The 16,934-nt window shown below is 40.6% G+C and overlaps 1 protein-coding gene across 7 annotated transcripts in view; it reads left to right on the forward strand.

Moving 5' to 3' along the window:
- Positions 1–206: 206 nt before the first annotated feature.
- The window catches only part of LOC133830878 (carbon catabolite repressor protein 4 homolog 3-like), a 34,183-nt gene continuing 17,455 nt past the window's right edge, over positions 207–16,934 (forward strand). For 3 of the 7 annotated variants that reach the window (XR_009892263.1, XM_062260978.1, XM_062260977.1), the window contains exons 1-8: positions 207–625; positions 944–1,107; positions 1,236–1,301; positions 1,582–1,989; positions 6,624–7,481; positions 7,561–8,362; positions 8,468–8,985; positions 9,074–9,193. Coding sequence is in view for 5 of the 7 variants with exons in the window: in XM_062260978.1 (XP_062116962.1) it covers positions 8,831–8,985; positions 9,074–9,193 (275 nt within the window). In the remaining 2 variants the exon portion in view is untranslated. The other 4 variants (XM_062260975.1, XR_009892262.1, XM_062260974.1 and 1 more) reach the window with 4 other exon arrangements.

The raw sequence follows: 16,934 nt of genomic DNA on the forward strand, positions 1-16,934 counted from the left end.
TTGGTTTAAACGGTTTTGATTTTTTCAGTGTTCGTTAGGTCGGTGTACACGGTTTTTTCAGTTTTTCGAATTTTATGCTAAGCCCAACTGGTAGTTGGTTTATGTTTATAAGAGATTCTGTTAAAGTTAGTTTCAACTGTTGAGCTGAAATAGTTTTGTCTATTTCTATATAAGGCATTGTATCCCAATTGTAAAGTCATCAATTTTTCACATCAAATAAAATCTTTTGTTCTCTTTGTCTCATTTCGCAATAGACGCTAAAAAGAAAAATGAAAGGCACGTAATTTAAACCGGCGAGTTCAGCAGTTTCGCCGGCCGATATCCGAAACGAAGAGTAGCTCTTCTTCTTCTTCTCCGATGACCTGCGACGCTTCAGCTTCTTCTTGGCTCTGCTTGCTCTTCCAGGCTCCGAGTCCCTGCTTCCTGCTCAAGCGCCACCATTCATCCTTCACCACAGTCTCTTGTACGGAAGGTACACCAGTCGGTTCTCCATCGTCGGTAGCCACCCGATCCTACGGCCCTCCAGGGTGCAATCCTCTCAGAAGTAGGCAGAAAGATCTCGTTCATGCCCCCGAGGTTAGAAGACTATGGGTTGAAGCTGATGACCAGTCGCTCGGTTCTCCAGGTGTGTTATCGTAACTTGGTTGAGAAAATCAGGGTTTGAAGAGTATGGCAAGTTGTTTGGTAGGGAATTTGGCAACGTATCTTGGTGAAGTGCTGTAAACCACTATTTAATCCTAATCGTGATTTTTTTTTCTTATCATTTGTGGGTAATGGTCGTGATATATTAATATTTGTGTAAATATATAAAATTTGTTTTTGGATTAGTTTATAGTGTATTTTTATTATTATTTACTAATGATAGATGCTTCGATTAATTTAATTTATTATTATTTTTTCTTTGTGGTCTAAAAAATCTGTGCTGTAATTGTGTACATTACAGAAAGATTTAAGATTGCGTCGTATAATATATTGGCGGACAGAAATTCTTTTACGCATAAAGATTTATACATGAATGTGCCTTATGCTTACTTGAGTTGGAACCGTCGGAAAAGGGTCATCTGCGAAGAGCTTATTGGATGGAACCCTGATATTATATGTCTTCAAGTAAGAATTATACATTTGTTCTTGTCTGTTTTATAATATAACAGCTGTACGGTTAATAAAGTCATACGAATTTTGACTGTGGGTTAATAAAGTCAAAATTCACGGTTTTTTATGTGTGGCTTTGTTAGGAAGTAGACAAGTATTTTGATCTTGCTGACATTTTGGCCAAAGCTGGATATGTCGGGTCATATAAGGTAAAGTTTAATATTTCCTTTTAGCGCTGAATTTTATCTATGAAGTTTTTTGTTATTTTGTATATTTCCTTGAGAAGTGCATGACCAACTTACAGTTTACACTTCCATTTTTATTCCTTTTTTAATCAAGTTTGCTGAAGATCACTTTAATCTGATAAGTTCTCAAAGATTGATTTCTCAACTTTTGTTCTCAAACTGTTTTATTTTCAATTTCTTCTTCTTCCTTTTTTTTCCCTTATCGTAAAGTTTTCATTGAGGATGACATTGAGCTGATTTGCAGTGTGTGAATTGTCGATATCTTATTTGGTGAGACATGGACAATGTATGGATGTTTTATGTACCTGCTTTTGTGTACGAACGTAACAATTTATCTGAAAGTGGACCATATGAGTCCAGCTTTTGCATTGATGTACCACTCTGCAAGTTGAAGCTGAAGATTCTAAATGGTAGAGACGCACTGGAGATACTGCTGATGGTTGTGCTACATTCTGGAAAGCGGATAAGTGTGGACATTATTTTTATTCAAGTTCACTTGCTTCTAGTATGGCGAGGTTCAAAGAAATGGAATAGAGTTTCGAGTTATTGTTTGTTTGCTTCATTTTTCAGGTTCCGATTGTTAGAGGGCGAAAGCATTGAATTCAACGGTCTTGGACTTCGTGATAATGTTGCTCAACTCTCTGTTTTTGAGGTAGAGCTTGTAAATATCTTCTATCACTTCAAACAGTTTTAGGTATTTATTGGCTGAAACATACACCCTTTCCAAATAGTTGGAGGTTTTTGAATATTTTTTGCAGCTTGTCCCATGAACTTGAGGTAAAAAATTTGTGAAGATAGATTTTTATCCTCATGGATTATGGAGACATTAGATAAACAACAACCATTATACAAGTGATGGCAAAGTGAGAGATAAGTACATAGGAAGTGAAGTTGATACCTGAATCAGTTTTGATTGTGGTTAAATTTATTATATGTGATAAATGTGCCAGATCTTGGCTGTTCATTACATGTTTGACTTTGATTGAGATGTAAAGCAGAATGAAGACGAAATTATGTTTGTACATACCCCATAGAAACAGCATTAATTGTCATCCTGTTTCACTAAATTCTGCACCATTTTTTACTGTTGGAGACTGTAATCTACTCTTAAAGAAATCGTATGAGTTCACCTTATTGCTAGAATCTGCAGTTTGGTTAGAATATGACAAGAACCCAACAAGAAAAACCACAGACAAATCTGAATTCCCTCTTTATTCCAATAGAAAATGTTGCCATTATGACCAATGCAATACAAGGGTGAGTTGATTTGAGAGACTCTTCTCTCCCAAGAAAACTTCCAGTTTTCTTTCCAATTTTCTGCCTAAAAACTCTACTAACCTGCCCCTCACTTATTTGTACATTTAACAAGTTGTAACTAACATCAATTAATCGAAACAACAGCTAACCAAAACAGCCTAACTACCCCTTATGCACAGGTTGCTTATTAGAGTACGTGAGAATGTTTACTGCAAATTGCAAATATAGCTGAGGTCATAGTTGATAATCATGTGTACTCAATTAAACTGTTATAGAAGCAAAGCTAGGCTGAATATTTTTATTTGTGGACTGTGAGGAAAAATAGAGAACACTCCAAGCTTTCATGAGGCTTGGTTCTCTCCACAACAGCTAAGCTCAATTACAAAATAATTTTCATATCCAGTTCACTCAATCAAACCTCATTTGTATGCTCAGCTAGCCCAAAGCATAACTAAATCTTCTGGACAGAATAATTACTAACCAACACACCACCTCAGACACAAACCACCACGACAACAACTAATTACACATTACCCTTTTTACCCTTACGCCTTGTGGACTGTGGTCTAACATTACCCTTGCCCAAACATTCACATTCACCTTTTCCTCAAGGTGAAAATTTGAAAATTGAATTTGAATCATATGGAAGTCTTCCTAAGTGGTCCAAAATTGGGTAAGGACTTCCATTTCAGGAGCACTTAAATATCACCAAAACCCAATTCAGTTTAGGATAGACACTAAGAAGTTGCTAGGTTGCACCACAAGTTCTAATTCAATGATGAGTGAAGGCAAAGTAGAAGAAGACGAAGCCATGCTATGAGCTTGACGAAGCTTAAAACATGGATAATGGGGTGAATGGTAACAAATAGATGAAGATCTGAGCAAGAAGCTTCTCATATTGACATTGAGCTAATGAGTTTTGCTGATAAGGGTGTAGCTTCAAGAATACAAAATCTCCCACCATACATTCCTCATGATGACGCTTGGCGTCTGCATAAAACTCCATATGCATTTAAAGCTCATCCATAATACTATCTCGATCTTCCACCAAGGGGTCTACAACTGAAATGGAAGACGAACCACACTCATATTGAAGAAGAGGTGGTGGATCACACCCATAAAGTGCTTAGAAGGGAGTGCGTCGATTGGTTGAATGGAAAGAGGTATTATACCAATATTCAGCCCAAGCTAGCTAGTGAAACCAAAAGCGAGCTTTCTCATATATGAAGTAGCAAAGATAAGTCTCGAGACAATGATCGACCACCTCAGTTTGGCCCTTGTTTACTGTATTTAATAATTGCTAATTTGTATATAAATATGCTCATTTGTTCAATGGAATTACAAGGAAAGAGTTCTCTCCATTCTCTAAATTCACATGGTATCAGAGAATAGAAATTCGAAATTAGGTTGTGTTTTCAAATCAGGGTTTCCTTTCAGCCCTCCTTCTGAAATTAGGGTTTGGTATTTTTTGGGGGTTCCATCTTAGAAAATCACTTTGGAGTGCTCTTCTATTCTCACCTGCGGCAAAGCAAGGTTGCCCAACCTCCAATCTGCAAAACCGCAGAATCCGGTGTCCAAAGATACTCATTTGACTGATGATTTTAGGGCAAAACCCCATAATCTATTTCAAATTTATTTACGGAGTATCGACAAAGATACTCATTTGACTGATGATCCTCCTAAAGAAGATCCTCCCAAGGAAGATGCTCCTCAATAAGATCCTCTTAAAGGTGATTCTTCCAAAGATGGTTCTCAGCAGAAATGGCTTAGAGAGGATGCTCGTTTATTTCTACAAACTCAGAATTCTATTGACAATGAGTTGATTGGTTTGATCAATCACCGTGAATTTGTTAAAGAGCTTATGTATTACTTGAATTTTTTGTACTCGGGTCAAGTGAACCTTTCCAGCATGTTTGATGTTTGCAAAACATTTTATCGTGCAGAAAAACAATAACAGTCTCTTACAAACTATTTTATGGAATTTAAGAAGACTTGTGAGGAGCTTAACACACTACTTCCTTTTTATTCCTGATGTGAAGGTTCAGTAATGCCAACAGGAGCAAATGGTTGTCATGAGTTTTCTTGTTGGCCTTTCCACTGACTTTGAGGCTGCATAGTATCAAGTTCTTTCTGGTTCTGCGATTTCCTCTCTACAAGACGTATTTAGTTGAGTACTTCGCACTGAAGGTACTTCACCAGTTCAACCCAACGGCGCATTGATCGGTAGAAATAATGATTACCCACCTGGGAGATCAACCAATCAAAGTGGATACAAAGGAAGTTGCTCACAAGGGTTTGAACCTCAATCCTCAAATTCTAGAGGCATTGTGTGTCGATACTGTCGTAAGCCAGACCATACGAAGTTTGAGTGTAAAAAGCTTCTGTACAAAAATCAGCAAAAGAACTCGGCACATGTTGCATTCACAAATGATGCCTCTGAAATCCTTATCTTTGTCAATGATTTTTCCAAGTCCTCACAACACCAAGAATCACTCAAGTCTTCATCTCCTTCTGTCACTGCTGTTGTTGATTCAGGTAAACCCAACACGTGTCTTCTTTCCAAATCCTCCAAATGGGTCTATTGACAGCCTAGGAAATCATAGATTCACCGTGTGATAGAGCTGGCAGATTTCTTGTATATATTTACTTTCCTTTGTTAGAAAATTATAATTAATTGTATATATTCAACTTTTATATTCTTGATTCTTGTATAGCTTATATATACCGATTATCTCAATGAATAAAAGATCAAGTTTTATCACCATCAATTGTCTCTATATTTCTTTTTCCTATATTTCTATAGGGAAATTTGACTTTTTATGCTTAATAGTGTGGTGTAATACAAAATAATGCTAGACATTTTTAACATTACAAAATAATGCCAAAATTTTTGCTAGTACCCAAAATGCCCCTGTCACAATTCCCCTCAATCCCACTTTTGATTCTCCCTCTCTCTCTCTCAAACTCTCGGTCAAGCTCTCCCCCAACCTTTGAACTACCCAGCTCTCCCCCCTCCGTTTAACTCTCTCTCTCAAACTCTCAGTTCAAGTCCCCGTCTAAGCCGCGCTGCCCCACGTCGCAGCCCCCGTCGAAACCCCGCGCCTCCGTCTCGCCGTCCGTCCGTCTTGCCTCTCGCCTCTCGCCGTCTGTCATCCAAAACCCACGGTTCAAGTTTCTCCATACCCAAAACAAAGGTAAGCTCATAAAAGAGTTCAATGTGTGTTTGTGTGTATGTGTATGGATTATTGTAGGATTGTTTGTGTATGGATTAGTGTGGGATTGCTTGTGTGTATGGATTAATCTGGTTTGTTTTGGGTATGGAATAGTGTGGGTATGTTTTAGTGAAGCCTGGGATTTTTGTGGGCCTGTAAGGTTGCTCGATGCATGGGGTTCGATGCATGCTCGATGGGGGTTCGATAGGTTAAGCCGTTAAGTTCCAAGTTAGGTTCGATGCTCGATGGTGGTTCGATGCATGCTCGATGGGGGGTTCGATGCATGCTCGATGGGGTTCGATAGGTTAAGCCGTTAAGGGTTCCAAGTTTAGGTTCGATGCTCGATGAGGGTTCGATGCATGCTCGATGGGGGTTCGATAGGTTAAGCCGTTAAGGGTTTCAAGTTTAGGTTCGATGCTCGATGGGGGTTCGATAGGTTAAGCCGTTAAGGATTCCAAGTTTAGGTTTGATGCTCGATGGGGGTTTGATGCATGCTCGATAGGTTGGGTGTTTGTTGGGTTCGATAGGGTAAGCCTTAGGGGTTCGACGTTGGTTCGACGGGGTAGGCTCATTATGGGTTCCAGGTTTAAACCTAAGAAATTAGATGCATGCTCGATGGGGGTTCGATGCATGCTCGATGGATTGGGTCTTATGTTGGGTTCGATGGTGGTTCGATGCATGCTCTAGGGGTTCGATGGGTACTCGAGTTGGGGTTCGATGGGTGTTCGAGATGGGTTCGATGGTTGCATGTATGTTTATTTTGGATTTTTCACGCAACTTTGTTTAACTGTATTATTGTTATCTTTATTTTTTGCAGATGCCGAAGTTTCTTTTACCCTTGATAGATCACTTTTCTGGACGAGTCACATATAGGGGCAATGGTTACTTTAAAACAATCAAGGACAAGTTTGAGGAGCTCGGGTTGATAGAAAGGATGAAGGAATCCCCATTCAAACAATTTTTCATGGCTGAGAAGTTAGACTTCTCTGCATCTCTCATGCATCAATTAATGTTGCGCAAGATCCAATGCTTCAAAGAGGATGAGTTGCATTTACATTTGGGATCTAGACCCTGCAGATTTGGTAGAGGTGGGTTTGCTTTGGTTACGAGGTTGAACTTCAGTTCCGGACCATCTGAGACTGATTTGAAGAAACACTTGACTAGTGACCGCTTAATCAAGGAGTACTTTAATGATGAAGAATCAGTGAAGATAATGCATTTGAAGGCTGCTTTAAAAAACTGCACTGTAGTTGAAGATGCCTACAAGTTGGGCCTATGTTTCTTTGTTGAGGGGGTTTTACTTGCACGAGAGGGCAAGTTAAATGTCTGGATAGATTCGCTGAAGATGGTGGAGGACACTGAGTACTTCTTTACTTACCCATGGGGGAAAGTGTCTTTTAATAAGCTTATGGATTCATGTAAGAAAGACATGCATCATCAGAAGAGGAACTTTGAGAAGAAAAAGGAAGTTATGGGGAAATAGAAAGAAGCAAAATACAGTTTGTATGGTTATGTCCCTGCATTGCAGTATTGGGCATACGAAGCCATCCAACAGTTTGCACGTGAGTATGGTATTAACCATGGAAACCAGTTTCCGAGGATGCTCAGTTGGTTGAGCAATAAGGAGCGTCCTATTTCGAAGGCCGACCTTGCACCGATGTTCAAGAAGACGAGTGTAAGTTCTGCTATATTATGTCAAAATAGAGTATTCTTTGGTGGTTTCAAACTAACTTAATGCTTTGTATTTGATGCAGTTGATTGTGTTGTCTATGTTGAAGCCCCGGCCTTCGGAGATAGATTATTATAGCGCTCTGACGGAGGGTGATGCTCCCTTGTATCCCGGGTTGGGCCAAGAAGAAGAGGTAGAAACTCCCACTGATTTTGAGAAGGTGGCGGAGATAGCTGCTGAGGTTGCGAAGGCAGCCAATATTTTTGTTGATGGCCCTGATGATGAGGATACTCCAGTCCCCATCGGCCCCAGCCCCATTGGTACACCCTTATCCTGATCAACCTGATTTACGGGAGGTGTTGGAGAGGTTGGAGCGAGTCGAGAGTCGTCAGGATACCATCCTAGAGAACCAGGCGGTCATCATGGATGCTGTCAATAAGATCTTGACATTCGTACAAGATCTTCCAAATGATTCTGATTCTGATTCCGAGTCACTTGACCTCCCAGATGATTTTGTCTCACATGACATAGGCACTCCTCCCCCGATAGTACTCACAGCAAATCCTGAGACCCCAGGTGTTGCTATTATAGAACCTGGGGATGTTGCTGGTGTAGAGTTTCAATTGGTCAAGAGGAAAAGACGCAAACCTAAGAAATTTGAAGACTACACCGACCCAACCAGAGAGAAAGCTCGTTTGGATGTGATTTATGATGTGCCATTAGTCATCGACCCTCTAAAGAAGCCACTTGCTACACAGTACAGGACGGTCGGCAAGTGGTTGCTTGGAGATATTCCGAACAAGACGAAGAGGGATGTCCAAACTGGTGTGTATGGTCTGAGTTGGTTTATGACGATGAAGGCACCACAGTTTTGGATCGATGAAGGGGTAAGTAATTTTATTAAATTTATTAATATTTGTTATCTGGTATAAACAGTGGGTTCAATAGGGGTTTCGATATGCTGATTAATTGCTTTCCTAACATTTTTGTAGCATATTGATGCGGCCAAGCATATGCTACGTAGGCGTCGACAGTTCTATCCCGGGGTGTATTGGCAAGATGCTGTTGTGATGAATATTATGTTCTCACAAGTGGTACTGGACCGTTATGATGCATATCAGAATGCCAAGGAAGCGAATAAGAAAAGGTTTTTGTGGGATTCAGATGTGATATCAATGATTACGGGAATTGACAATCAATTTCTGACATCGTGGAAGGGAGTAGACACTGTATATTGGTGCCAGAACTACCTACAAATGCATTAGTTTGCAGTTGAAGCCTCCATTTCTACTTGGACTCTGAATGTTTATGATTCGGACGTGACCGTGATAAGTGATAAACAACTGGAAGCGTTTATGAAGTCATGGTGTACTTTGTTCCCATCGTTGTTATTGCAGTCACAACTTTTCAAGGACGACCCTCGGTTGACGATTCCACCTGGAGCTAAAAGATGCAAAGAGTTCAATGTGCATCGCATGCCAGTTGATTCAGTACCCCAAACCAAAGTCAGGTAAACAAAAGTCTAGTTTTTATTCAAGTTTTTTAAATTAAATTCTATGATGATTTTGTTACTAATGCAATTTATGTTTTGGTTACAGTGGAGATTGTGGTGTGTACGCCATCAAGTACATCGAACACTTATTGGGTAGGCTACCACTTGACACGATTTGCGATGACAGCATGGAGTTGTTCAGAAACAAATGGACAGTTGACTTATGGTATCAGACTGTTAGACATTGAACATTCTCTTGTTATATTTATTTGCTTAAAATGTAGATTTTTAAGAAATTTTTTTGAGTCGAGCATCTTTTTATTAACGACAATTAACGACCAAAATTCATTAACGACAATAAAAAAAGAAAACGAAAAATAACCTTCAACTTCAAGTTTAAATAAAATACAACAAAAAATAAACTCAAAGCCGAGCTTTGCATGAGGATTTGTTGTGGCCACAACCACCACATCTACTGTACTTACGCATTGTAACTGGTTTTTCCCCGCCAGATGGCCAACGGTTTGTCCTTGGTCTTCCTAGCTTTGGTTTTTTTGGCCGACCAACTTGTTGTTTATCTATGGGTACACCAACTACCATATTCTTAATGTCATCTGGAAGTATCCAGTCATCCTTGTTCCCAGTTGGGTAAATGGTTTCTTTGTACGAATTCCTCCATGACTCAATGGTGTAAAACGGTGAACACAAAGAGTAAATGTTCACTCTACGCTCTATAGCTGCTGCTGCTGCATGGGGACAAGGTGTGCCTATGAGCTGGAATACCCCACATGAGCATGATTTCGTCATCAAATTCACTTTAGCATCGCTGTCTACACCAGTTACATGAAACTCGAATTGACCAAGGGCATAGACATTCATGAACCTTCCTTTGTCAGCATTGTTCGATACATCTGCCTCCATCAGGGTGGATAATTTGGTGGTAGTCTTCTCTGTCACACTACGTCGTTCAGAAAACCAAGACTGTAGTGTGAACCGAATGAATTCTAAAAAAATTGTAACTGGAAAAGTTCTTGCATCCTTGGTCTTGTTGTTGAAGCTTTCAGCGTAGTTGTTTGTCATTATATTGTATCGTTTTACAGGAAAGAAAGAACGAGACCACTTATCGAAACCAATTCCCTCCAAATAGACAGCTATAGGAGGATCCATTCGCTTAATATTTTCAAAATGCTTTAGAAATTCGGTCTTCTTCCATGCATAGGCTGCTGCCCACATCTCATTGTGATAGTGATCAGTCTTGAACTTGGCTTTCACATTCATACTGATGTGATGGTAGCATGCGCCGTGGTAGGCATCAGGAAAGACAGCCTCTAGAGCATGAATAATACTCACATGCCTATCTGACACGAAAACCAAGTCATCAACGTCCCCAATGGCTTCCTTCAACTTCGTCATGAAATATTTCCACGAGTTGTGGTTCTCGCTATCCACCAACCCGAACGCAATTGGATATAAATGATTATTCGCATTCAAAGCAACGGCACATAGCATGTGGCCACCGTACTTATTTTTCAAGAACGTGCCATACACACATATCACAGGACGACAAAATCTGAATCCTCTCCTACAAACTCCAAGGGCAAAGAAGCAATATAGGAAACGACCATCTTCAGTGACAAAATCAGTAATTGTACCTGGATTCTTTTGCTGCAACATGTGCAAGTAGGATGACAACTTGCAATACGAATCCTCATATGTCCCCCTAACATACGTAAGTGCCTTCTCTCTACATCTCCATGCCTTTTCATAACTCATATCAATACCAAAATTTTTCTTCATATCCTCCTTTATGTTGTTTGCCATGTAACTTGTCCCATCAACTTCGTATTTGTTCTTTATAAGGTGTCCAACGACCCACGGTGCAGCTTGACGATGACCTTTTTGTCGCACTTCTAGTGGGCATGTGTGTACACTCACTCTTGTATACCGTGATCTCAAACATGGGGGACATTGGTTGTTTTTTCCCTCTCAATCTCCAACAACAGTCAGGATATTTGCATGTGATATACCACACGTCAGTACCAGATTTTTTCACCATATACTCAAAGTTATTCTTCATTACAAATAGAGCAGCTTTGGTTTTTAAATCAATCTTGTCCTCAAAAATCTTCCCAACATATATTTCTCTCATTGGTCCACCAGATGATGAGGAATGAGTTTTAGCAGATGCCTCAATATCTTCTTTTGTAAACATTGGGGCACTCCATCTGGTGTGATCTTCTCTTGATACAATTGTCTCCCTCCACCCAGTGTTATCTTCTGTCCTAGCAGGTTGATTACTGCTTCGAGCAGGTGCTCGGCGTTCTTGAGTTGGGAGGTGTGCCTGTGCAAGAGGCAGTCCTGACTCTTCTTCTACTTATTGGGCTTGGGAAATGTCTAACTCCTCATTTGAAACATCTGCACTATAATACGAGTCATCCTCGGAACCATCATCATTATCTTCAAAGCAATTACCAACTGGATCATCATTCACATAGGGATCGTACTCATATGCCTCAAGCACACCTGTGGGACCTCCTTGTGGTATATCAAGCTGAATAGTAGCCAACGGATCAGTAACTGGAACAAAAGTGCCCACCTCGCTAAGATGCTTGTAACTGCTACCTGCAGGAGATGGATCGATACTGGTCATGTCTTTTTTGTTCACACTAGGAGAAGGATCTGATATGACATTCTTCTTAACTGGAGACACACTGACTACCCGTTCATTCAAGCTTATTCCTAAGAATACACGAACTTGACAATCATTCTTCAATTGAACCGGTGCAAATGGTTGCTCACCGCATACGTATGGCACCTCGAGTTTCAATTCATACACCTCTCTATCCACCTGAAATGTCTCGTGCAGTATGTCAAGTAGTTGCAAGTAAGTGACATCATTCTCTACTGGTATCACTTCACCTTCAGCATCCTTAAAATACAATTTCCTCCCATGCATTTCCCAAACACCGTTGTAAGAAACAAATACGTAAACAGTAGAACCTGAAATAAAAAAACACAAATACAGTTAGCTGAAAAACAGATGGTAGGAAATGTTATTTTAATGATGCTGAAAAACATGACCATCGAGCATGCATCGAGCATGAATGAAATAGTGATAATGCACATTACCATCGAGTAGGTATCGAGTACCCATCGAGTACAACATGCAATGTAAAAAATGATGTGTCATCGAGCTTGCATCGAGCAGGCATCGAACATCCATCGAGCATGAATGAAATAGTGATAATGCACATTGCCATCGAGTACAACATGCAATGTAAAAAATGATGTGCCATCGAGCTTGCATCGAGCATGCATGAAATAGTGAGAATGTACATTACCATCGAGTATCTATTGAGTAGGTATCGAGTACCCATCGAGCAGAACATGCAACGCTAAAATTGATGTGTCATCGAGCACAACACAAACCCAGAAAATTCCCAGAAAACGCAGATCGACAAAAAACCAGAAAAAACCCAAAAAAATGTACAAATATTGCTCAGATCTATTCGAAATGCTCAAAAAGTTTAAAGGAAACATCACTAATCCAAGTATTTAAGAAAAAATTGCTTACCCATTAAATTTTTCTCTAAGATTTCTCAACCCTTACTTTGGTCTTGATCCCCTCTACAAATGGCTTTCTTAGTGGCGGTCCCAAGCTCGATGGGGTTCTACCGTGGTGCTCTTAGTGGTGGTGTGAGGTGAGGTGAGGTGAGGTGAGTAAGAGTGAGGAAGAAACAAGAAGAAGGAAGAGAGGAGGAAGGAAGAAAGGGGGAGGGAAGAGAGGAGATAGTTGTTTTTAGGGGTAGTTTGGGTACTTGCAAAACTTTTGGCATTATTTTGTAATGTTAAAAATGTCTAGCATTATTTTGTATTACACTATACTATTAAGCATAAAAAGTCAAATTTCCCTTTCTATATGATATCAGGGCCATAAGGCTCGATCACTCTGTTTTTTCCATTTTTCCAGGTAGATCTTTGTTAGTTCTCCGAAAACTTCAAGGTGTTCTAAGCGGATTCCAGTAGCCGCGTTTCCTTTCTTTCTGTCTAGTCACTCGTCCCCGACAACCAGCTGAAGGTAGTTCCTCTCTCAGTCTGATGACCATCGTCTTCTCAGACGCAATTATCTTTTCCGATGGAATCTATCTTCGCAGTGATGTCAACCAGCGAAGAAGTTACATCTCAGACCATCGGCTCCACCAACTCCACTCTTTCAGACACCTCTCCCTCAGCCCCGACTCAGTCTAGCAGCTCTGTGGGTTCTCTCTACAGCCACGAAAGTGGTTCTATTCAGATTACAACACACAAGCTTTAAGAACTATTTGGAATGGGAACAGTCTGTCAAGATTGTCACATGTGGCCACGGCAAGCTTGGCTACATTACCGGTGACCTCCCTGCTCCCCCCTTGAATGATCCAACCTACAAGGTATGGTTGGCTAATAAATTCAATGGATCAAAAAATTAGTCGCAAGTATCGTTTCTTCAAAATTGCAAAAGAAGTGGGGGATGCTGCCAGAAAAATGTATTCTGACCTTGGGAATACCTCTCAAATATTCGAGATTCGAACCAAACTCAAGGAAATCAAGCAAGGTACTCTGGCAGTGACTCGATATTTTTTAGATTTACAAGATTTATGGCAGGAACTCGATTTCTACCTCGAGACCACACCATTATGTGTTGCGTGCAGTATAATACAGCGACAACAATTGGAAAAAGAACGGGTGTATGAGTTTCTTACTGGGTTGAACAGCAACCTCAATGAGGTTCGAGTACGCATAATCAGTCGCTCTCCTCTCCCTGATATTGAAGCTTTTTTTGAAGTTCGTCGTGAAGAGGCACGACGCTGAGTCATGCTCAATGCTTCAGATTTCCATTCTCTGTAAGGATCAACTCTTGCTGCCAAATCTAGTTGGCATGAAAAATTCAATCCCGATCCAAGGTCAAACTGTAAGGGAGATAGACCTTGGTGCGATCATTGTCAATGCCATGGACATACTCGTTCTACTTGCTGGGAAATTCATGGCAAACCAGCCAATTGGACTCCTCGGCGTCACAGTGACAAAAAGGCGTATCAAACTCAGACACAAGGCACCAATGATACCCCATTCGACACCACTCAGGGAACCACTTCATTCCCATTCAGTAAGGAACAATGTGCTCATTTGTATACCCTTCTGAATCAGTCATCTCTCAATTCTACTTCTGGTTCTAGCTCTCATAATGCATCTTGCTCTACTGCATACTCTGGTAATCTCTCCTCTACTGTCAAAAATTCTCAAACGCCATGGATAATTGATTCTAGTGCTTCTGATCACATGACTGGTTTATTTCACTTAATTCTAAATTCAGTCCTTCATGTTCATTCTTTAAAATGCATTTTGTTCTCTGTTAATAAGTTAACTACTAAAATAATGGTTCTTGCTAAATTTTTTTCCAATTCCTGTCAATTTCAGAAACTATTCTTTGAGAGGACGATTGGCAGTGCTAGAATTCATGGTGGACTTTATTTCTTTGAAAATCGTCAACAAAAAAAACAGCAGCCTAGATTCTCTAGTTTAGCTTCAAGTTTATCTAATTCTGTTTCTACTTTCAATTCTGTTATTGTTTTAAATAAAGACAAAATTATGTTATGGCATTTTTGACTTGGACATCCAAGTTTTTCATATTTAAAACATTTGTTTCCAGCATTGTTTTTAAATAATAAAATTGAGTCTTTCCAATGTGATATTTGTCAATTTGCTAAGTATACTCGGTTTGTCTTTCCTCTGAAACATTATACACCAACCAATCCTCTCTTTAATTCATAGCGACCTATGGGGACCTTCTAAAGTCACTACTTCCTATGGTTATCGTTGGTTCATCACATTCATTGATGATCACACGCGTCTCACTTGGGTCTATCTACTCAAACACAAGTTTGATACACAGTGTGTTTCAAAATTTTCATAATATGATTCAAACACAATTTCAAACATCTATTCGTATATAACGAACAGACAATGGCACAAAGTATTTTAATTCCGTCTTGGGACCTTATCTTTCCCAAAAAGGCATCATTCATGAAAGTTCTTGTGTCGATACCCCTCAACAGAATGGTGTACCTGAACGAAAAAATCGTCACCTCTTAGAAGTAGCCCGAGCCCTAATTTTCACTATGCACGTCCCTAAGTATTTTTTGGGAGATGCCATTCTCACTGATGCCTATCTTATCAACTGCCTCCCAGTCGACCTCTTCATTTTAGGGCACCCCATTCTATCCTTCTTCCTTCCTATCCTCATATCTTCTCCAACTCTTCCTGTTAAAACATTTGGGTATACCGCCTTTGTTCATGCTCATCCTTGAGATCATACTATATTTGACCCAAGAGTTGTTAAAACTATCTTCCTTGGCTATTCTCCCACTTAGAAAGGCTATAGGTGCTATTGTCCTCTCACAAAGAGATCTTATGTCTCCCGAGATGTCACATTCTTTGAAGGTACTCCATACTTCTCTCCCACTTCGTTTCAGGGGGAGAACACTCATCACAATGAAGCTCAGTGGTTGTGGGGATTAGAGCTTCCTCTTGATTCCTCTATATAGTTCCCAGACTCGACTCAAACCTCAACATATTCAAAGTCTCAAGCTCTTGCTCCATCTTCTGAGTTAGTTAAAACATACATCCACAAAATCAACAAGAAGAGCTGCATTATTCTAGGCAACAAAGAAATAATGGTAAGACCTGACTATTTGCAGAATGTTAGAAGCAATAGAACAATACCAAATTCACAGACAATTATAGAATAAGAGAGTTGTTATTCAAATCTCCAAAAGACCCAAACACCAAGTACAAGTCCCACAGGTTACTGAGAGCCTGGGTCTTTCCTGATGCAAGAAAAGGAATACAAATCTAGCATGCCCTCTCTCTCCTCCTACAAACGCTATATTAGCTCAACTCTAACTAACCTGAAAATTACCATACTGCCCACACTCACAAACAGCCAAGCCAACACACTCAAGCCTGCCCATCGACCCGTTTACTCCTCTTAGCGTAAGTGAATCGAACCTCGGGTCTATCATTACCCCCCCCACCAAAATCTTTAACCTTGTCCTCAAGGTTGAAAGAGGGAAACTGTGAGCGAATGGTGTCAAACGACTCCCATGTACCAGTGGATGAGCACTTCGATTTGCTGGCGGGACTCTGTGGAACGACGACGAACATCCAAGACCTTCTCCGGCTCTACAACGAGCTCAAGGTCTGCAGTCAAAGTTGGAGAAGAGTGGGCTGAACCCACTGCAGCTCGGAGCTGGGACATGAAAAATTGGATGGAGAGCCGAGGAAGTGGGGAGATCCAAGCGATAGACGACTGCCCCGATGCGACACAACACCTTGAATGGACCATAATAGCGCACTGCCAACTTCTCATTCTTGCGGACTGCTAATGTCTTTTGTCGATAAGGTCGAAGCTTGACAAACACCCGATCCCCCTCTTGAAATTCCACATGACGACGGGACGAATCAGCAGTAGCTCTCATCTTCTGCTGAGCACACAGTAAATGCATCTTCAAATCATCCAGAAAAGAGTCACACTCTTCCAGCCACTGCTCCACAGCCAAGACTGAAGTAGACCCTGCCGAGTGGCGCACTAAGGCAGGAGGCTCCCATCCATAGAGAACCTTGAAAGGTGTACAACCCAACGAGGAATGGAAGGTAGTGTTGTACCAATATTCAGCCCACAATAACCTTTTGGCCCATGTCCTTGGCCTATCCGAAGCAAAACAACGGAGATAAGTTTTAAGACAACGGTTGACCACTTCCGACTGCCCGTCCGTCTGTGGGTGATACACAGTACTATGTCGCAACTCCGTACCCTGTAAGCGAAAAAGCTTTGCCCAGAAATGGCTCAGAAACACCCTATCTCAATCAGAAATGATGGAGTGTGGCACTCCATGTAACTTGACCACATTCTGAAGGAATGCTTTAGCCAC

The sequence above is a fragment of the Humulus lupulus genome, chromosome 4 (genome assembly GCF_963169125.1).
Source record: "Humulus lupulus chromosome 4, drHumLupu1.1, whole genome shotgun sequence".
NCBI classification, from domain to species: domain Eukaryota; kingdom Viridiplantae; phylum Streptophyta; class Magnoliopsida; order Rosales; family Cannabaceae; genus Humulus; species Humulus lupulus.